We start from the raw sequence: 23,881 nt of genomic DNA, 5'->3' as shown, positions 1-23,881 counted from the left end.
ATTAAGTTAGTCAATGCTGCTTTATGGTGCAGAAAACAACGGTCCAGATGTCCACGCGGATTCCATTGATTCCTGGTCAGGCAAATCAGTGTTTGATAGCACAGGCTAGCATCTACGCTGTCAGGTACCTCATCGATTGTAACAATCTGAACCCATGTGTATTTGGTCCTTTCGGCATGACAAAGATATGCACCCACTGTCTCATTGTTCCTAGGGCGAATAGATTGAGGACAAAGTGATGATAGTTTCCGAGTACGGACATTACTTGGACAAAAATACAGGAGACTGTTGTATGATTGTTGTTTAACGCCACAGTCAGCACCTTTGTCATGTGATATGTATGGTATTGGACACGTTTTACACCATATACCACTCAGATGTTATTGTAAGTGAGTGAGTGTGGTAATAATCAATTTTATCTTTACAGGATAAAATGGTTTATTTCAGTTGGGCAATCCTGGGATAGGTGACCCATCATTTAATTTGTGCACTATAGTATTTATGTTGCAGGCTAAGGGAGGTTACTCGGGTCTACAAGCTATAATTTTGCATTACAGGCCAGCTCCCATGATATTATTCAGGTTATACATTAGTAGCATGGCAAAGGGAGATAACTGAAGTAAACCTTTAATGTGAAGGAATTCCCCCTGCCTTTCGCTTTTGGCGGCCAATACAGGCAAACTGTTTTTTCCTCGTGTTCCTGCAGATACTTTAGTGTTTCGCAGCATGTCAGGGAGAGGGAAACCAATGACGAAGCGGCCGACACGTGGGACAAGAGCGGCCACGAAGAGGAAACGGAAGGAACAGCCCCCTTCGCAGTCGTCACCGCCCGGCATGCCCGAAGCAGCGATGGGACAGCTAGATAACTTGGCGACAGCACGTGGACCCCGTCAGAGTGGCAGTCAAGTTCAAACAGACAGGACGGCGCCTTCCCAGACTTCGTCAGGTGAAAATGCCAGTGGGTCTAGACCGTCTGGGGGTGAGTTTGTTGACATATCCTTTAATCCAGAAGTTACAAATAATATAACGGAATTGGTTTCCTTACCCACTCAGCCGTTTAGTACACAAACACAGTCAGTCACTTCACACGCACAGCCCCCATGTTTCCCTCCCATACTGTTCACCGGGAGTGAGTTTACCCCTCCCATGACACAATGTGGTGATGATGATTTGGGGGCTAACGTTCCTTCAAGTATCAAACAAAAGATATGTAATGGTGAATATATCAATCTTGCATTGCTGCTGAAATCTGACCGAGAATTACAAGATTATGCTAGTACATCAGCCATTTTCCTTAACTCGGAAGGTCATTTGGAACTAAAACCAAAGGCTTCAGGTAAAGTGATTGAAACCATAGCTGAGTGGTCAACTGCATTCACAGTGTATATCAGCATTTGTATAAAAAGTCACCCGGAACATATACAAGGAATGCTCAAATACATGAACACAATTCGTCTGGGGGCATCTCGTTATACTAGGATTGGTTGGAGAACGTATGATGAGCAGTTCAGACTGCGTCAAGCAAGAAATCCACAGAAATCATGGGGGTCAATCAATGTAGAGCTTTGGATGTTAAACATGCAAGTTCCGTCCCAGTATTTTGGCTCATTCCCCAGAAAGGATCACCAGTCATTTCGTGTCCATAACACAAACAGAAACTCAACATGCCATGACTACAACTACAGGTATTGCAGTCGAGACAAGTGCTAGTTCAAACACACCTGCTCCAAATGTGGAAGAAATTCCCACCCTGCATTTAACTGTTTGTCCAAAACACAATCTGGCAAATTTGTATACACTAGGCAGAACCCCAATCAGCCCCCAAGTTCTTCAACAAATGGCAAGAAATTATCCCAACCAGGAAGTGGCGCATCTGCTAATACAGGGATTTCAGGCAGGTTTTAAGCTTTGTTATACAGGACCGAGAGTGCCGACTACCACTGTTAAAAATCTTAAATCTATTGACCAAAATTTCTCAATAGCCCAGCAAAAGGTGCAAAAAGAGTTAGCTTTAGGTAGGATAGCCGGCCATTTTGATTTTCCTCCATTTCCTGATTTGAAACTATCACCAATAGGTCTGGTTCCCAAAAGTGTTCAAGGAGAGTACAGATTGATCCACCATTTGTCCCATCCAGAAGGTCAGAGTGTTAATGATTTTATTGACCAGTCTATCAGTTCAGTAGAATATGCAAGATTCGATAAGGCTGTGTCAATGATTCAGGACTTAGGAAAAGGAACCTTACTGTCTAAAGCAGATATCAAAAGTGCGTTTAGGCTTTTAATTGTTTCACCCAGTGATATTAATCTCCTTGGTTTTAAGCTAGGTGACAGCTTTTATTTTGACAAGTGTCTCCCGATGGGTTGTCGGATCAGTTGTGCCTTATTTGAAAAATGTTCATCCTTCATCGAATGGGCGGTACACCAGAAGTCTGGCCATGGCAACATAATGCACTACTTGGATGATTTCTTGTTTGCAGGACCAGCAGACACTTGTCAATGTAAAGACTCTATGGATGCTTTTCAGCAAATTTGTTATCAATTGGGGGTGCCGGTAGCTCATGAAAAAACTGTTGAACCTACAACAAAGATTACCTTTCTTGGATTAGAGTTAGATTCTATCAATATGTGTGTAAGGGCACCACAAGAAAAGATACACAAGGCTTCCCTTATGATCAACCATGCTCTGTCACATTCTAAGCTGAGGCTCACAGAGATTCAGTCCTTGATCGGGGTGTTAAATTTTTTGTGTAATGCGGTCGCGCCAGGCAGAGCATTTTTGAGACGCCTCATCTCGTCGACATGTGGAAAGTAAAAGCACCACAGGATCAGGATAACCAAAGCTATGAAGGCAGATCTAACAGTTTGGAAGCTATTTCTGGATAACTTCAATGGGATTTCAGTCATGAGATCAAGATGGTGGGAGTCCTCAACTCACCTGCAGCTTTTCACGGATAGTGCAGGGGCCAATGGTCTGGGCTTTGGGATATACTTTCAAGGAAAATGGGCATGTGACAAATGGCCAGGAAGCTGGATACAACCTGGTCTCACACAGAACGTAACACTGCTGGAGTACTTTCCTATTGTGGTTTCCATCGAAACATGGGGTCCATATTTGGCAAATAAGAAAGTATTGTACCACTCTGATAACCAAGCAGTAGTACAAATTATTAACACCTTATCTTCAAAGTGTGAACATGTTATGTCATTGGTCCGTCATCTCGTGCTTCGATGTTTAGAGCTTAACATAACGATTAGGGCAGAATACATCGAAGGAAAGTGTAATGATTTAGCTGATTCACTGTCGCGTTTCCAGTTTTCCAGGTTTCACCAGCTCGCTCCAGAGGCGGAGTGAAAAGCAACACCAGTGCCACCAGGAGTTTGGAAAATCTTGAAGCTGAGTCCCATAGATTGATTAAGGCATCCTTGGCTACAAGTACCAGGAAGACCTATATGAGTGCAATACATTCATTTTCTAGCTTCCGTCAGGCTTTAGGCTTGCAAGATGTTTGGCCTGTCTCAGTAGAGCAGCTTATACAGTACATTTCATATCTTTCACTAAGATCTTTGTCCTCAGCTACTATTAGTCTACATGTCACAGCCTTAAGTTATCAACACAAGATACAAGGTTCGTCTGATCCATCAGTTCATTTCATTGTCCGGAAGATGCTTGAAGGTAGCAGACGCCTTACAAAGAAAGTAGATGTCAGAGCTCCAATATCTTACAAGATTTTGCTGCAGATGCCTGTGGCTTTAGGAGTGATATGCAATTCATCATATGAAGCAATACTATTTAAGGCTGCCTTCTCTTTAGCGTTTAGCGTTTTTCCCCACCCCACCCTGTATAAATCCCATTCCTTCAGAATCGGCGCGGCTTCCTCTGCAGCAGACATGGGTGTACCTGCAGAAAAGATACAGCAGTGGGGTCGCTGGCAGTCTGCTGCATACATTTCTTACATTAGAATTTTCTGAGCAGTATATTTATGCTTTCATTCCATTAATGTACTTTCTTACACAGGGCAAGTCCTAACTAAACCCTCTTAACTAACTTCAGCTTCATAACAATCATCATGATCAAATATCACATACTGTTCATTTTAATGCATTCATGTATATGTTGTTTTCCTCATTACTTCATTTCACTCTAATAATGTTATTACCTGCTTTACCAAGGTGTTTGGTTATTGTATGTTGTATAAAAAAAATAAAAAAATTGTTCATGCATTAATTAAGTCTTTTTTTACAGATGTTTGGATTGTAGGCTCATCATTTGTCTATTGGGCTCAGCGGCAGAGTTTCAGATTAAAGTTAGGGAGGCATCTAGGCTTACATAAATTGGGTTTCACCTTAAGTTGGTTTGGCAAGAGAGGGATGCACTGGAGCGAGCTCAGACAGCTATTGCTGACCCAGCTTGAAAGGAAACCTCCTCCAAGTGTCATAATTCTCCACTTAGGTTCAAATGATCTGGTAAGCTCCCCTATTAGGAATTTGGTTCAAAATGTTCACAGAGGATGTCACATATTTTGCTCAGATACTTCCTTTCACAGTCTTTGTATGGTCTGAGTTACTGCCACGACAGTATTGGCACATGGCTGCAAATTACAAATCAGTGGAGAAAGCCAGGAAGCGCTTAAATAGAGCAGGCATGAGTGCAGTGCTAAGGGTTGGAGGGCGATCCATAAAGCATGGTATTCGGGCTCAGGATTTGGGGATGTACAGGCATGATGGTGTCCATCTTTCAGATGTAGGGCTTTCCATATTTGTCAATACCTTTCAGGAGGCTTTTGAGTACTTCCTTCTGGATGACCGATCAAAGGTGTTTACTGGCAATTAAATGTGAAGTTCTTTTTCTGTGCTAAGTATTGGAGGGTCTGTGTATAGACACAGTCCTGTGGCGTAATACTTGCGGGTTGGGCATAGTAATTTCCGGAGGCCTTCGATGAGCGCTACCCGCGAGGGCCTAGCTTGCTTAATGACACGCTGGTTGACCTCCTTTGGTGTACCCTGGGGGGATCAAAGTCATTTCGCTTTTTGATGACTCGTGGTTATCCTCTCGAGTCAAGTTTTTCTGTTTGTCCTATTGCCTTCGGGCCGGCATTCAGTGATTTTGGTTCGCCCAACCTGCAGGGTTATGCAAAATATCATCCCCTTGTAATTTCACGAATAAAGCCGTGGCCATACTCCACACTTAACTTTACATAATCTTTTGGTTATTTATTCATCTAGTATGCTCTAGATTGGCATTATCTTGAAATAATCAATTTTATCTTTACAGGATAAAATGGTTTATTTCAGTTGGGCAATCGTAGGATAGGTGACCCATCATTTAATTTGTGCACTATAGTATTTATGTTGCAGGCTAAGGGAGGTTACTCGGGTCTACAAGCTATAATTTTGCATTACAGGCCAGCTCCCATGATATTATTCAGGTTATACATTAGTAGCATGGCAAAGGGAGATAACTGAAGTAAACCTTTAATGTGAAGGAATTCCCCTCTGCCTTTCGCTTTTGGCGGCCATTACAGGCAAACTGTTTTTTCCCCCTCCCGATACCCTCCCATATTATAGCTTAAAAGTTTATATTTACATTGCAGACATGTCTTGAGCTACATGATTAATGTATATACCTTATGAAGGTTAGTAAGTTACAATTTCTGCCTAGAAGTTTTGCTGTTTCAGGTTGTTGTGGATGATTACAGGGGTATCAAGCCAAATTTAAGTTCTGCTTTGTCACGGCAGCAGGACTCCATTCAGTCACTGAGGTGAGGGTCGTTCCACGCCATGTGTGACAACGCGGCGTAATACTTGCGGGTTGGGCATAGTAATTTCCGGAGGCCTTCGATGAGCGCTACCCGCGAGGACCTAGCTTGCTTAATGACACGCTGGTTGACCTCCTTTGGTGTACCCTGGGGGGATCAAAGTCATTTCGCTTTTTGATGACTCTTATGTGTTTATCCTCCCGAGTCAAGTTTTTCTGTTTGTCCTATTGCCTTCGGGCCGGCATTCAGTGATTTTGGTTCGCCCAACCTGCAGGGTTATGCAAAATATCATCCCCCTGTAATTTCACGAATAAAGCCGTGGCCATACTCCACACTTAACTTTACATAATCTTTTGGTTATTTATTCATCTAGTATGCTCTAGATTGGCATTATCTTGAAATAATATAACCGCGGCCTTCAGTGATTAATTCCTGTCCAGACAAACCAGTGTTTATGTAACTGTAACCATCCGAAGCGGAGGTTCACATTTACACACACTGTCATATAGCAGTGCATTTTATTGTTTAACAGTGATTGTAGCTGTTACATTGTTTCTGTTGGGGTTCGGTAGACGCTCATTGCATTGTGTTTGGACAGTGATCAGTCGTCAGGAAGTGGTTATATTTAGATGCTAGTGTGGTGTTTAAGTGTCCGGTTCCGTGGGCGGTGATAGGATGTTATGGAAACTTCTTTAATACCTATCGACTGGTGGGGCACTGAGTGGAACTTTCCAGTAGCTGGGTAGGTTGTACATAAAGGGACAAGAGCGAGTTTAGGCATCTCTCACGCATTTCATCATATCGGAACCAGCTTTCATCACCCCTGATTCTCTGCCTAGCCCATCTTGGAAGCTTGAACACTGTCACCGCAAGATGATTACATGTTATTATCACCGACTTTTGCTGTTATTGAATATTTAACTACAACACTATTGTGACTGTCATTGTAATTGATGTGTAGTGCTTTGTATTGATTTTGAAACCTAGTTAATTTTGTAATACACTTGTTGATTGTATACCAATTGTTGGTTGTTTGTTGATTTCACAACACACGCGCGCGCACACACGAACACACTATGTAAATGCAATCATCATTTAACGCGCTATTAAAAAAACCCAAAATAGAACATGACTATTGTAACAAAAAAATTTATTTGAGGGTTATTCTTCAATCACATAGGTAAATTCAAAATCCAACAAAACCTATACCATGCACATATTGACTTATCTGCTGCCAAAGTGTCTAAAGGGTTGATGGCATTTTCTATTCGTCAGTGTTCCTCTTGGGAAGGCCAACGTCATCAGGAAACGTCATCAGCTGGGCCTAAATGTATGTTGGAGATGTTTCCCTGTTAGTCAGTTTGCAGCAGCTTTATTTCTTAATTCAAAATTTGTACAACTCACATCCAATAAGTTAACAGTTATGTACAATTACCTGTTCCTGCACTGCAAACAATATTAAGAGACTTGAAAATGTCATCATATACTTTTCACTAAAAATACACCTACATTCTTGCAATGACGATTAGAACGAAACCGCAAACATTCTTAACAATTTTACGTTTTCATCTATCTGGAGTTTTAAGCATGATGTTCATACAGATTAATTAATTTGACATTTAATAAGCGACGACCGTCGATGGACGTTTGGAAAGCAGGCGTTTTGTGCGATTCCTGGGTCGGTCAAAGTCGGAATGCAGTAAGGACGAAGGGAAGAAAGGAAGCAATGGTACTGCACATTCTCAGTGGAGAAGCTCAGGAACCTATACAGAATGGACACAACACATGATATAGGGAATAACTGAACACACAAGACACATTGTGTTGACGATGGCGCATATGCAGTAAAAAAATGTTATATTGTCCTCAGACAACGATGTAATATATATCATAATTGACAACTTTTTTTGAATAAATACAAAGACATTCATTATATCAAGTGATGTGACATAGATCCATTTTCGTCGATCATTGTTGCACGTCTACCCGCAGTCGCTAATTTGCCTCAGAGAACAGGGTGATCAAAATACCCGTATATTCATTACCTATACTTAGTGTTAACATGGTGATAGTCTGTAATTGACAGTTATGGAAATGTCGACATGATGCTGCCTGGAGGAATCTAAATTCAGAACCACAAGGCCAATGAATAATCTGTATCAACAAAATAGAATGATGGAAATAATATAAATGGATCACTAAAATCAGTAAGCATAAACTGTACCTGTAGTACCCACCACATTTTTTATAGAAAGAGTAAGTGTGTTTTCCCTAACGCGACAGACAGCAATACTCTTGACAAACTACGGCGGCCTGTAAAACAAATGGAGTCTGGACCAGAGAATCGAGTGATCAGCACCATGAGCATTTATCCACGCTGTCAACCAAGTCACCATTCCTTTAAATAAGTACCAGTGAGTCCATTGTGACCACCTTCCCGTTTCCACAACACAAAATAACAAAAGCACCCTCAGCTGAATAGATCAGGAATGAATGGAAACACCCTTATCTCAGCAACACATGTCTGCTTATATGGGTATCTCATAACATGAATATACAATGTATACGCGGATAACTAGAAGGTCCCAGGTGCGAACTGCTTATCGTAATTACCGACTGCAAAAGGATCAGGTGGTTCAAATCGCAACTGAAATCGGTTTCACACAATGCGCCGACCGCGGGAATAGAACCAGGGACCTGTTGTACACGAGGCAGACAGGCTATCAATTTATCTATCCCGCCGCGAATAGTTCAATGTGCAAATATGTAAAAACTATGTTCTTTCTCACATAAACAGTACATGGTAAGTCTGCACCGGCTAATAAATATGTATATCCGTTAAAATATGTACACGTAATTCACACATGACGAGCAATGATAGACTGGTTTGGTCCAACAAACACTGCTTACCTGAAGGTTAAAAGGAGCAGCTGTTCAATATTTGATCAGACCACCTCTTTTCCTAATACATTCTTCAATGCGTCGAGGCATGCTGCCTATGATGTTTTTGTTTGTTTGTTTGTTTGTTGTTTAACGCCGCACTCAGCACTGTTCCAGCTATTTGTTAATTATCGAGTCTGGACCAGAAAATCCAGTGATTGACATCATGAGTATCGATCCACGCAATTGGTATATGATAACATGCATCAACCAAGTCAGCGAGCCTGACCACCCGAACCCGTAAGTCGCCTCTTACGTCAAGCATAGTCGCCTTTTACTGCTGCCTATCAAGGAAGTTAGAAAATGCACACACGCACGCACGCACGCACGCGCACGCGTAGCTATGGAAGTGGAATAATCTTCTACGCGATATTAAAAACCCAATTCACTCACCTCACATTTAGTAATTGTGAATTTGGCTGTGCCGTTATTTTCTATTGCAAAGTTAGATCCAATCATCCAGATATTATAAATATCTGAAACACTTCTTGATTGAATCCATCTCAGAAAAGAAAACAGTCTGAATACAGACCTTTAGGTCATCCTTTAGGTGAGACCAGCGAGACTAACAACAACACCACCAACAACACAGGAAAATGACAATTGCAATAATTTTATTACAGGGATATTCTTCAATCACATAGGTAATTCCGTAAACACGAACAATCCAACAAAACTTATACCATGCACATATTGACTGATATGCTGCCAAAGTGTCTAAAGGGTTGATGACATTTTCTATTCGTCAGTGTTCCTCTTGGGGAGGCTCACGTCATAAGGAAACGTCCTCAGCTGGGCCGAAATGTACGTTGGAGATTTTTCCCCGTTAGTCAGTTTGCAGCAGCATTATTTTCAAATTAAAAATATTTATAAATCACGTCTAATATGAAATTAGGGATAATAAATTACTTGTTCTAACTGACACTGCACACATCATTAAACATATCAGTATATGTTTCACCAAAATACATTTAATTCTTGCAATGACGATTAAAACAAAAGATGCTTCGATTTCTTAACAATTTGTTGCTGTCATCTATCAGGAGTTTTAAGAATGGTAATCATAAGGATTAATTCATCTGACAATTTGACATTTGGCTTATTTGGCATAAGTGACGACAATGGATGGACGTTTGGAAAACAGGCATTCTGTGCGATTCCTTGGTCGGTCAAAGTCGGAATGCAGTAAGGACGAAGGGAAGAAAGGAAGCTATGGTACTGTACATTCTCAGTGGAGAAGCTCCGGAACCTGTACAGAATGGACACAACACATTATATAGGGAATAACTATTTACACAAGACACATTGTGTTGACGATGGCGCATATGTAGTATAAAAAGCGTTATTTAAAAATATTTTAATGTCCCCAGACAACGATGTAATATATACCATATTTGACAACATTTTTGAATAAATACAAAGACATTCACTAAACCCAGTGATGTTACATAGATGGTTTTCCGTTGATTTTAAAGTCATTGATGCATATGTACCTGCAGTCGCTATTTTGCCTCAGAAAATAGGTTGATTGAAATACCTGTATGTTCACTGACTATACTTAGCGTTAACATGATCATAATCTGTAATCGACAGTTATGGAAACATCGACATGATGCTGCCTGGAGGAATCTAAATTCAAAAGGCCAATTAATAATCTGTATCGACAAAAAAGAATAATGGAAATAATATTAATGGATCACTAAAATCAGCGATGACACCAGGTGTTCGAGGAAAGAGTAAGCATTAACTGTACCTGTAGTACCCACCACATTTTTTATAGAAAGTGTAAGTGTGTTTTACCTAACGCGACAGACAGCAGTATTCTTGACAAACTACGGCAGCCTGTAAAAAAATAGAGTCTGGACCAGAGAATCGAGTGATCAGAACCCTGAGCATTTATCCACGTTGTCAACCAAGTCACCATTCCTTTAAAGTAAGTGCCAGTGAGTCCATTGTGACCACCTTTCCGTTTCCACAACACAAAACAACAAAAGCACCCCCAGCTGAATATATCAGGAGTGAAAGGAAACACCCTTATCTATGCAACATGTGTCTGCTTATACCTGTAGCTCATAACATGAATATACAATGTATACGCGGATAACTAGAAGATCCTAGGTGCGAATTGCTTATCGTAATTACCGACTGGTATGAGGTGATTTCAATGCGTGTCTTGCACAGATTCGAGTATTCACATGCCACCGTGATAGTACTGTAATAATACGGATTGCGGAAGGCAACGAAATTCACTCACTCACTTATAAGGTGAGTGAGTGAGTTAAAATTTAACGTCGCATTGGCATTATTTCAGCAATTTAGTTTTTGTATGCAAAGTTTTATTTAAAAACAAGTTGTGAAACATATTTGAGCATACTATATTGAGACACAATTTATGAAACATATTTGAGCATAACAATATTACACATACAGTTTTAAAACACGGGCTATAGGCCTTCAGTAACCAAAGCTAGGCCACCTCGCTAGGGATAATCGGGACTTACAGTACCCCTGCTTCCTGCATGATACCCCAGTAGGTTTTACGTCATCACTTTAGCTACTGGTGGTTTTGCACAATAGGAGCCAATGTACTGAGCAATGAGTTGACTTTAAAACACTGGTTGATGATAGTTACATCGATTATGATAGGATTACGTGTCACACAGGGTATCATTATTATGTATATAAATATATATCTAAATATTCAAAAAGATGCTGGTGAACCAAAGGCCCGTGGTGATCCGGGGTTAAATAGGTCTTCAGCAACCCATGCTTGTCGTAAGAGGCGACTAACGGGATCGGATGATCAGGTTCTCTGACTTGGTTGAGGCATGTCATCGTATCCCATTTGCGTGGATCGATGCTCAAGATATCAATCACTGGATTGTCTGGTTCAGACATGATTATTTACAGACCGCCGTTTCCAAATAGATGGCATAATGCTAAATGCGGCGTTAAACAACAAACAGAGTTAACCAAAACACACGTCTTGGAAGCAATGATTGCGGTAAAGGGCGACTTGCCGCTACCAACGGGATAGGGTGTTAATTACGTGGATCGATGCTCATGATGTCAATCACTGGATTGACTGGTCCAGACTCCATTATTTACAGACCGCCGTCATATAGCAGGAATACTGCTGACCCATCAGGGTCAGTGATGTTAATGTCTATAAATTACCAAAGAAAACTGACGTTTTGTATTGTTTTCTGATATGAAAGCAAGTTTTCTAAAATAAAGCCCATACATTATGGCGAGGTTTTAAACTCGATACTTTCACTTTTGTTGCCTGTTATTGTTGCTGCTAATGTTGTAGGAGTAGTACCTGTTGTTGTTTTGTAAAAGAGTAATTGATGTTTTATTAATCACCAAAGTAAAATAACGTTTTGTACAGATACTATGTATATATACAGTCCACTACGTTTATAACGAACACTCTTATAACGAACTTACCGATATAACGAACTTGTTTTTAGTCCCGGCCATTTGTTGCATATATGCTCTATATATGCTTATAACGAACTACGGTTATTACGAACTAAAAATAGTGGTCCCTTTGAGTTCGGTATAACCGTAGTTTACTGTAATGAGTATTCCCTTTTGGCATTTACATGGGTCTCTTTGGTGCTTTGTTACATCAGTGTTGGTTGAGATTTCTCTCTTCAGTACATATACAAAAGCGTGAAAAGTGCATCTTGATAGTTTGTGGCGCCATTTAGCACTCAAACAATTTCTTTCAAGCTTCGACATGATTATTTAATTCAAAACGCTTTTCTGTAAATGAAGATTAACAATGATATTATTTAATAAAAAAAAATGCATATGATTCCACGGCATTTCATTAGCTAACCAAGCAATATGTTTTGAGGTTATGTTCCTTCAAACCGAATCATAGATGAGACGACCAATAGCAGTAAACTGTTTCCTGGATGATAATAAACTAGCGGGAAAAAGAAACGCCACCAAATAAATAACGGTCGTAAGTTTTCAACAAATTTGCCAAACAGCACGAAAAAGTTGGGAACACATAGCTGGAATGCAGCTTAGCTATTGCCTGTGAATATGTGCACGTGCTTCACGTGATTTGCGAGAAAAGTAAATTAAATCACTAAAAAATGCAAAATGTGAACAAAGTTACCCATATGAAATTTTGGTAAAAACATGAGCAGGTTTGTACTCTCTCATCACATGAAATCGTTTAAAACATGCCTCGACTAAGCAGAGGGAAAGAGCCATCGGTATGTTGCAAATGGGAGCGACGCAGGAGCACGTTGCCAGGATCATTGGCATCTTCAAGTGCACCATCGCCAGTCTTGTCACACGTCACAGGCAAACTGGCAGTACTTGACACAGGCCGAGGAGTGGAAGACCCAAGGTCACGACCCCAAAGGAGGACCGGTATTTACGGGTGCTTCACCTAAGGTCCAGATTCCTAACTGTGACGTCATCATCCGCAAACAGCCTTGGACATCCAGTCAGCAGAAGGACTGTTGCTAGACGACTCCGCCTGTATAGTCTCCGTGCCTATCGACCTTTCAAGGGCATGACGTTAACGTTTCTACACCGACGTCACAGACTGAGATGGGCCAGGACTGTACAACAGTGGCGAAGAGTGCTCTTCAGCGACGAGACTAGATGCCCGCTTTTCAAGTCTGATAGGGTTCGAATCTACCGACGACGTGGTGAACGGACGGCACGTTGTTGCGTCCAAGAAGTGGAGCCTTATGGAGGTGGTACTGTCATGCTCTGGGGTGGTATCTGCGGGTAGCACGGGACTATAAAAGAGATCAACGTCGATTCTGCGAATGTGATCGAATACTGGACAGTGCACCCAGCATGTCTGCTGAACTTCAAGTACATGGTTTTTAATCTTGTCTTTTCAAAAACCGTTTTTGAATAATTTTTTTTTTATATAATAAAACATCAACTGTTACTTAATTTTGCGTCTGTTTTGTTTTAGACCAGAAAATTGTTAGGTGGCAGTATGCATGTTAAGTTCTTATTGTTGACATATTTATATATTAGAATTAACTTGTGAAGTCTGGCACTTTTTCGCATCAAGAATCGATTACAGATCCCCGAGATATGTAGAGGTTTGATAATTATTTCATTGTCGAACGTTAGATTATGACAGTTATTGCAACAGAAAGGGGCCGAATATGCATTGGTGAACAATTCATCTTGCAGATATTATGTGTAGCAGCAAGTACATTGCACGTGTACAACTGATAATACTCACTACATTTCGGATCCGATCTCCCACCCGCTCTGGTAACAAGATCAGAGGCTTTGGGTCCACCTTCACATGCTGCGCCTGGTGCTGTCTTGAGACAGTCAGTGTACTGCTTCAGAGATTCAGTGAACTGCTTCAGAGATCTAAAACAACGTGTAGGCTGTGAACACGGCCATGTCTAATAATCTGTAGTTCTTCTTATATAATTCTACTGCTATTGAAACAAAATGAAACATATGCATAAGCTAGAATACATCCATTTTATTGTAATATGAATATAGATTGAATAGTTATTTATTTTTAATGGTTTGAAAGTTAAATGAAAGAAGGGAATCTCATCACATGAAGTTTGTAATTACCTGCATTCACTTCCCCAAAAATCCTTTAGGCATGTGCAGGGTGCTACCAAGGGTGTCGCTGAAGTTCAATTGGAATCCACATTATGTGCTACATCATTGTCCAACAACTCAACGATACAGATTTAGGATATATAAAAAAGAACAATTTCTGAGAACTCTCACTCGAACCTTAAGGGAAACATCGTTTTATTTTGAATTTAGGACATTTCTTTTCCAACAAGCGAGATCTTGAATAAAAAACTGTTCGAGTCTAGATCTATTTTAATGTTTTACCTCAAACTGTCGCAGGGTGAAATGTAGGTACAGATTAGCCCATGTATTCGTATAGCAAAAATAGACTGTCAATCCACATGCATCAATGGAAACCCGAGGATGAGTGCCTTTTGGCCAATCAGCTTATTGTCAATTCAGCAAAAATGGTGAGTACTGAACACATGCTTTGTGCTTTTACCCGAATGGTCAGATTCCACTATGCATCAACGATAAACAAATTGTATATTGTTGGAAATAATCGAATATAATCTGATTGTACGATTATTTGTTTAACTCTTTTTAGGAAATAGACAATTGTCATTATATTAGTAATAGGTATTTTCGTTACTCAGTTATATTTTACAGTTTTCCTGCTATATATGTCTATTTATTCACCATTCTATATATTTGCATTTCTTTAACAATTTTCTTAATAGGAATTTAACTTTTAGAAAGACTTACAATTGTCATGAATACATATCTAACTAGCTTAAGTAGTCATACTATCAATATATACTACGAAAGTAAATTATACACATAAAAGGCCAATGCAGGCGAATCAACGTAAACACAAGGGGGAACTTTGGCTTACTGCAAGTAGCTTTTGAGACTTTCTGGGCATCTTCTGTTGACAGTGTACACCAATCTGTCGTCCCCGCAACATTTTCGAGACAATTAAGGTATGTTTTCAAGTTTCTGCAAAGTATCAGTTATGCATGTTTTAAGTCATGTTCATCTAAAATAAACCCCTATTGTATCATTTGATGTCTTTTAAACAATATCAGCATATGATTTTAATGGTAGATAGTGGGTGCAAACGTTCTGAAATGTTGGAATAATATGAACGTTTTTAGAGCTACCATAAAAAGAGTATTCCCGCCAGATCACTGCCTGTCTCGACCAGACAAACCTGTGTACACAAGGAACAGCCCACTCTGTCGGGGCATGATGATAAGCTATAAGCCAAGGCTCCGAGTCTGATTATAATCACAATAACCGTTCAAGTCCTGAGTGATATGCAGAACAAACTACTCATTTTGTCTGTTTTATTACTACTCAAAAACATTAACATTTATGTTAAAGGCAGATACAGACAGTGGTAGGCCACAATCGTTTAGATTTCTGTTTATATATCTCATTTGTCATATCTCAGGATGAGTTTGAATATTGAGATGGAATTTACTTACGTACAGTCCGTATCTGTAGCTGACTTATATGTGGTGGTGCAGGCAGCACAGGCAACATCAGCATCAGCAGCAACTTGAACCCTGATAAGTGTTGCTGTGAAGAAGCCTGAAAGAACATTTGCCTCTAAAATATCATGATCAAATTTCAAGCCACTTCACATATTATCGTTATTCGTGAAAACTTAGTGACCATAAATATTTATGATTTACAGCAATATTCAGCTTTAAACATTAGGACTGCTCTTTTAGACAAGGACTGGACCGGAACTGGAAGTAGTTTCCAGATAGTAACGTCTGTAAACAGACTAATGTGACCACATCCAGAGAGCATTTAGAAACAATATACAAAATATTATGTATGTCAAGCTAAAGTGTTCAGTGTGTAGAGAAACGGGTCCTTGAATTTGCATTGAAGTATGTGGTTTTCATACTCACCACTACAAAAGGACTTCTGGTTTCTGAAAGTATTGCTTCTGACACATAAGGTGACTACGTTTCGTTAAATTGTAATACCTGCTTAGAGTATGTGTAATGATACAAAAATGATATTGCATGTTTTAATTACACACAAGCTGTTACTCTAACTTGAATGAATACAATGTACAATACCAAATTTAAATTTTAACCTACAGCCAGATGCATAGACAAAACGTTATTAAGTATGTTATAAATACTGTGCTTGACCAAACGCAAAACTGACAAAGACATTATTCACATAGAAAAGCCAGAAAAAGGAACACATCGCATTGAAAGCATAAAGACGTTGATTGCCATGTATGTTAAGATAGGATAATACACATGTAACTTACACATGAGGAACGATAATGTCATCATTTTCCACATCTTGATGAACCTTGGTTTCTCTACCCGTGTCTTGGCTAGCTCCTCGGACTCCCACACTTCAAAGCTGGGCGTCTTGCTGCTTTTATAGGGTGTGTTCCCATGGTGTCTTCTGTTGTCAACAACACAGGTATGGGGCGGGACCTACGCGAAAACACCTGACAGCATGATCCACGTATATTTACAACCTTTCGAACGAACACAAGACTTTTTATGCTTCCACGAATTTGTTTATCCATGCAATTTTGTAGCACATACTCAACAGCCCTTTTTTCAAAGTCACGTACGACCGATCATTGCGTGTACTACTATGTCGACAGAACCATATACCGATTATCAACTGTCCAATGCATAACTTGGATAGAAAATATCCGATTTTGTGATTTTGAATGAATTTGAAAATGTACGAATCTTTAGTGTTATTTTTTTGCACCAGAAATGTTTATCTGCGTTTGCAGATTATGGCATAAAGAAAATACTTCTAAACTTCTTGTGTCTATATTCTTGTGACCTCGTTGTATATACATTTTTGTTATTGTTGTATACTGATATTTATAAATACACAAGGGGCGGTCCGGTAGCCTGGTAGTTAAAACGTTCGCTCGTCACGCCGAAGACCCAGGTTCGATTCTCAACATGGATACAATGTGTGAAGCTCATTTCTTGTGTCCCCCGCAGTGATATTGCTGGAATATTACCAAAAGCGGCGTAAAACCATGCTCACTCAATCAATATAAATTGTTATCATACAGTTGGTAATAAGTTAGAATAGGTCATCAACAACCCATGCTTGTCATAAGATGCGACTTACAAGATCGGGTGGTCAGGCTCGCTGACTTGGTTGATACATGTCATCGTATCCCAATTGCGTGGATCGATGCTCGTGATGTCAGTCACTGGATTGTCTGGTCCAGACCGCCGTCATAAAGCTGGAATATTGCTGAGTGCGGCGTTAAACAGCAAACAAACAGAACAGTATGATTTGTTGTTTGTTGGGACAAATCTCTATAATTTACTGCTATTTTTAGAGCATGACTGTATCAAATTTCTGTAAGAATTGGTGGATTAATGAATTAACACATAGACCCGTGAAGATTCCGGGGTAGAATAGGTCTTCAACAACCCATACTTGCCGTAAAAGGCGACTATGCTTGTCGTAAAAGGCGACTAACGGGATCTGGTGGTCAGGCTCGCTGAGTTGGTTGATACATGTCATCGATCCCAATTGCGTGGATCGATGCTCATGATGTCAATCACTGAATTGTCTGGTCCAGACTCGATAATTTACAGACCGCCGTCATATAGCTGGAATATTGCTGAGTGCGGCGTTAAACAACAAACAAACAAACAAACAAACAAACGAATTAACACATATGATGACTCAAAGTACATAATGGTGGGACACATTTTATGAGGGACAGGATAATATGGGTATATCTCTTATTTCAAAGTTTGATGACTGGTATTCATATTGCAACCGAGAAACTGATTGCTTGATATATAAATGCATGGTAGATTTTCATTTGGCATATTTCTAAAAATAATGTCTAAAATAATTTATAATATTATAATAATTTAAAACTCGGATTTAAGAGGAAATTTTGATCTTAAAGTAACAATTAAAATCAATTGGTTTATTCTGAAGGTTATTTCTTCTTCGGATGTATACTAACTGAAGATCAGTGGTAAAGGCCTGTCAAAGATTTCTTTTGTGTGCTGCAAATGTATGCATATCTCCAATCTTATTACATTGAAGACCATGGTAGAATGAGAACTCTTTTGTTAAGATTTGTGGGACATAACACAAAGGCTGATATTTCATTGCGTTTTCCCCGCAATCTTCCATCGTGACAATGCGTCTCTTAGTGGACGACTCAATAAATATTGATGTTCTTAACTAATAATCACTACAGAATATGTGCTACTTAAAAAAGTAAACGACCGTTTTTGAATGAAGGTACCACAGGGTAAGGTGTTACATGTTACTAGTTGTCGCAACGTGCATTGGTCCGGGAACAAGACCAGAAGCGACAGGTTGGACCATCGCTTATATCTTTTCAAAAGAAGAGTTATTGTCGTATGGAACAAAAAGATCGCCCATTGGATGTAATGCCAAGTGAGTGAGTATGGTTTTACGCCGCTTTAGCAATATTCCAGCAATATCACGGCTGGGGACATCAGAAGTGGGCTTCACAAATTGTACCAATGTCGAGAATCGAACCCGGGTCTTCGGCGTGACGAGCGAACGCTTTAACCATACCGCCCCAAGAAGACTGGATGACAAGAACTGATATCGTGTGACGTAAAATCGACGCTGGAAATAATTATAATATCTTGACAGACACCTAACTTTTTCTTTATATTTTTAATGTATTCTCACAGCTGGGTGGATGAAAGCTGAAATCTCTGCTGAAAGCAGAGTCCTTTGTAAGATTATACCATGTATATGTTTTTCGCGTCTGATACCAGGTGTTCGCAAAAAAATGCGAGCGTATCCAATCCCACCGGTAACAGGAACTAACAGCGACTAAACCCTTTCCATATTCATAAGGAATCTCTTTCCTGCTTTAACATGAGCATGTGTTTATGAATCACTATCAAATAATGATGATACAAGGTGTTCGCAAAAAGGTGAGAGTATTCTGCCCGACCGGCGGCAAAGGCTAGTCAATTGTCCACCTGAACAACCACGGGACTAAGTCAAAATGGGAACAGCATCAGACATTTTGGTCACTTATGGCAATACATACGCCACAAGCCAATTCAATCACTTTAGTTTAGCCTAGAACGTCTATATATTTGTGATGTTTTGGTGAAATCATATTCTTAAGAGTATACTTTCTTTTACTCGGCAGTTTCATTAACAGTACAGTCAAGATGGACCTAATGATCTAAATGAATCTTCTGTTTATCTCGCGCCCTGCGACTGCATATTGGAACACCGAAGTCGAGCCCAAATATCCAAATATGATATATTTTAATATTGTCTTAAACTTTATCTAATTTCAATCCTTTATCATGTATGAAATTCAAATCAACAAACAAACACACGGACAACGTTTACTAATCTCTCTCAATCACACATTCACTCACACACGCAAAAAAACACACACTCACACAGACACACACACTCACACGGACACACACGCATTCACACAGACACACACTCTCTCTCACACACTCACACGCATAAACACTCACACACTCACACACACACTCACACTCGTACACACTCACTCACACACACAAAGGGACTTGTCCCTATATATATATATATATATATATATATATATATATATATATATATATATATATATATGTATATATATATATATTTGTATTATGTATATATAATCATGATTAGTAGATAATTTCTAACGCCCCCATACATATATACATGAGTCTACAATGTAAAAGTTATGTGTTGATGAACTCAGTGATAGAAAGCGAACTTGTACTGGTATTGTTTATCCACAAATTATATTCTTAAATTTACACACAATCTTTTTTTTTTATGTAGTACCAACACTGCCTGTTGGATGTTATATTTAGTCCTGGATTGAATTTATTTATTTTCTATGTACCTTTAAATTTCCTTCAGCTATACCTTAAACATATAACACGTTTCTATTTCTAAACGAACGTTCAAGTAGATCTTTGATCAAAGCGGGTAATGGGTGACGAATGAGTGAGTTTAGTTTAACGCTGCTATGAATAATATATCAGGTACAAGTCTGGCTATTTGTTCCCCGTGAAATTATGAGCAAAGGCTGGGAACATCCAACATTAATTCAGTCTAGAGGGATCACCCTTATTCCTTTAGAGATGGTAGTGTATTCTCTATGTACATTATAGTTAACTAATGTATTTACTTTTAATGTCACAGGGGTGCAGAATGATATTCAACTTGTATGAACTGCTACGCGCTTTATCGAGCCTACGTGCACTATGTGTAGTCCCTATAAAAAACTTGTATAAAGAGAACCTGGTAATCTATTGAACATGTATTTGTGTTGCACCTGCTAAGATCCAAGGATTACAATGTGTAATTCCTTAAGACGGTTGTGCATAACGCTGTCAGGCTTTTATCACGAACGTGAAACAAATTCTTATGGTGTCAAGTATTGCTTGTTGAGAGAGTCAACCTAGATTATAGATGGTGCCTCCCAACTAACGTTACCTTGTAAGTGTCAGTTATAAATATAAAGTGCACATAGTGGTTTTAGAGGTTATATATTTTGGTTGCTATCGTTGAGTTCATACCAACAGTTGTCAATAAGCGCTTAAGCATGTCGAACTATCTATGAATAGGTATCGTGACTGGACCTGACCTTTATCCATGATCTGTAAGCCCAAAGTCGAGCTCGTGGATTTCACGGAATTGATAAATCGTTACGACGGGCGTCACTATAGTCTTTCCTTCCGCAATACGTCGAAACGGCGTTAAACCCAAATCACCCCCAGAAAAACAAAAAAAATAATTTAAACTTATTCAAAGTGCAAAATTGTGACAGATGTAATCCCCAAAATCCAGACAGTCAAAACCTATGATGTTTTCATATTGAATGTGTCACGTTACGCAAACACAACCTTATACCAGGTGGGGTAAATTGTTTTTGACTCGCTTCACTTGCATGTAATTAGCAGCCCCGACACGAGACCAGAACAGGGCTCCAGTATTTCAATACTCAAATACTCAATACTGAAAGTTGTTTTCTAAGGACAATGAATATGTTTTTAGGATTTTTTTACGTTTAAGTTTTGGTCAGATACTCTCATTTTGATTGAACTGACTGATTATTGGTCAAATGTTGCTTGTGGCATTTTGTGGCTCATGACAATAGACTTTTGACATAACACATGTCTTCACGCAATATTGTCCTTGGCTAGTTTAACATCTGCACACAGTATGACATTTTGCCTTTTAAAGTGTTGATCATTAACAAACTTTGAGTAGTGTACCTTCTGCAAAATGTGAAATGGCGATAAGTGTTGCAACTGTGCCCTATCCCTGTGTCGTTTGGACAATACAATATGTTTAAACTGAGCTCCAAGATGGGGCCCTGCTTTGAAAGCTAATGGTCAATTTTGTCAAATTTCATTGCTATATCATTGCTAGAGACATGCTTTTACATCTACATGCATGGATTTTTATATTTATATGTTTCTTACCATATCAAAGGTCAATTGCATTTATGTCAATCTCCAAAATGGTCAAAGCGTTACCAAACTGAAATTTCATTTCAAAATATCCTGACTGCAATCGGTGACACTGATACAATAAGGGAGAGGTGCAATTTTTGGCATTATTTTGTATGTGGGAATCATAAAAAGAAAACAAAAACATTGTATATTATATGTGCGTATGTGCTAATTTCTAGTATTATTGAAACGGACATTTTGTATTTAATATTCAGTTGACAGAATCACATTAATCGACTTATTTTTAAACGAATGTCGTCAGTACTGCATGAATGAAGAATGGAAACATGTCGGACTTTGACAAATTTATGGGATTTAACATGAAACAAGTATAACCCTGGAAGGATTTAGAACATATCCGTATCCCGTGGAGGCATAGCTTTACTGGGTCGTCAGTTAAGTGCTATACTTAGAATTGATATCGCGTGACTTAAAATCGTCTTTAACCCAGACCTAAAACACATCGATTTAACAGATATACCAAATTGTCTTTGACCATTTGTTTACATAAAAGATTAATTAGAACAGGGTGGATTAAAGCTAAAAACGCTTTCCTTTGAAGTAACTGTTCAGACTTGATGGTGTTCCGTCCCCGGTCGTACAAAATAAGTAGGGTTTCAAAATTCTTTTTGATTTGAGATAGAATGTAAAAAACATCTGAGTTTCTGGTAGGTCCATTTTTTATGACCTGTTCAAAATGCATACTCTAGAGTGAATAATTGACTGTCCCCACCTTTCACCAAAGCTTATGTTTTGTGGTTTTGATTGTTGACAGATTACATAGAATGAAGTGTATTATTTTTTATTGAATTTCTTTAGAGTCTGTGGACATATTTAATATGCAAATTTAGAAACAATGTTTTTTTTCCAAAACAATATTTCCTTTTTCTACCAAAACAATCATGTTGTGAAATACAAAACCAAAAATAATTAATGGCCAGAAAATGTTGGTTTTATTGTCATCTGCTTTGTTTTTTTATCATCAAATTTCATTTTTCCGGATAAGGTAATGTTAAATTTTAGAAACTTTCACAAAAATTACCCAGATATTTAAATGACAACTTTTCATGCAATGTTACTAGGGGTGGCGTTTCTTTTGCGGTTCAGTATATATGCCATTGTCACTCTAGACTGAAGTGTAACAAAATCTTCATCCAGACCCAGATCGCTAGCTGTCCATTGACAGAGGTTTGATTGGCATATGATATTACACAAATAATTAATTGATTTTCTGCTACTTCTAATTAGGAACATCCAACCTTTATTTGTCTTTCAATGTGACGTCACATCACATATTTTATTGTCTTTACAGGATTCGATGTAAAGTGATTATTTTGATATTTAAGGATTGACTGTGTATTATTTTTCTGTTCATTGAGGTATGAATCGAAAAACCGATGTGCAAACTGTGTGAATCCGCGTAACTGTATAAATTAACTTTATTTCATTCATTGTTTGTGTATGAGCAAGCGATTCGGCGTCTGCAACGCGCACAGTGTCAGTTAGCTGCTGGCATACTGGAAACTTACTGAAGTGAGCCTGCAGTGGCCAATACGTTCCATGTTTCAGAGTAATGTTGACAATCGACCCCGTTCAGGGCGTCCCCGGTCAATGACATAGTACAGGATCGATTGATCCGAAACCAGGCTATATCAAATCGATTCCAAACGGCGAATCAAATGGCTGCAACTTTTATCAGGCGACTGAAGTATGAGTTTCGTCCACGTGCGGCTCATCTCAAAGTTCGGCCAGGCGTTGTGCCGCATCTAACAAATGGTCATATTGCCAACAGACGTCAATGGTGTGCACAACGTCAGAAGTTAGGTTATTGTCGCTGATCACGTGTCATGTTTTCAGATGAGTCCCGATTCACTCTTTACCTCCTTATTAGGCGTGGTCGTGCCTGCCGACGTCCAAATGAACGTCAAGCTAATGTCAACCTGACACCTCATTGTTGTCGCGTTTGCAAGGCGTATGGGTCGACGGTTTGTCTTTCGTGCACTCACGAGCACGAAGCGTCAATGCTCACCTCCAGCAGAACAACACCCATAGAATGCCATGGCCAGCAATGAGCCAAGAATCCCCCCCCCCCCCCCCCCCGCTAAACATGTCTAG

General features: G+C 39.3%; 1 protein-coding gene and 1 pseudogene across 1 annotated transcript; one reads left to right on the top strand and one right to left on the bottom strand.

Annotated features, from left to right (window-relative positions):
- The first annotated feature begins 726 nt into the window (after positions 1–726).
- Positions 727–1,905, top strand: LOC139466918 (uncharacterized; annotated as a pseudogene).
- A 7,960-nt stretch (positions 1,906–9,865) lies between these two features.
- LOC139467078 (uncharacterized) lies at positions 9,866–16,567 on the bottom strand. Its single transcript, XM_071248797.1, has 6 exons — positions 16,534–16,567; positions 15,725–15,830; positions 15,130–15,233; positions 14,286–14,343; positions 13,933–14,069; positions 9,866–9,945 (listed from the first exon to the last, which is right to left on the bottom strand). The coding sequence occupies exons 1-6, from the start codon at positions 16,565–16,567 to the stop codon at positions 9,866–9,868; spliced, it is 519 nt and encodes a 172-aa protein (XP_071104898.1).
- Between the last annotated feature and the right edge of the window lie 7,314 nt (positions 16,568–23,881).

Source organism: Haliotis cracherodii, unplaced genomic scaffold (genome assembly GCF_022045235.1).
Source record: "Haliotis cracherodii isolate W230 unplaced genomic scaffold, xgHalCrac1.p SCAF_19, whole genome shotgun sequence".
Lineage (NCBI taxonomy): Eukaryota > Metazoa > Mollusca > Gastropoda > Lepetellida > Haliotidae > Haliotis > Haliotis cracherodii.
This window is presented reverse-complemented; position numbering and strand designations above follow the sequence as displayed.

Bases quoted from the DNA above. Each gene is read 5' to 3' on its own strand.
- LOC139467078 (XM_071248797.1), bottom strand. From the start codon at position 16,567: ATGTGGAAAATGATGACATTATCGTTCCTCATGT. The intron at 15,234-15,724 runs GTAAGTAAATTC...GATACTTTGCAG, and splicing joins GCTACAGATACGGACTGTAC to AAACTTGAAAACATACCTTA. The intron at 14,344-15,129 runs GTAAGCCAAAGT...ATTGAACTTCAG, and splicing joins AGTCTCAAAAGCTACTTGCA to CGACACCCTTGGTAGCACCC.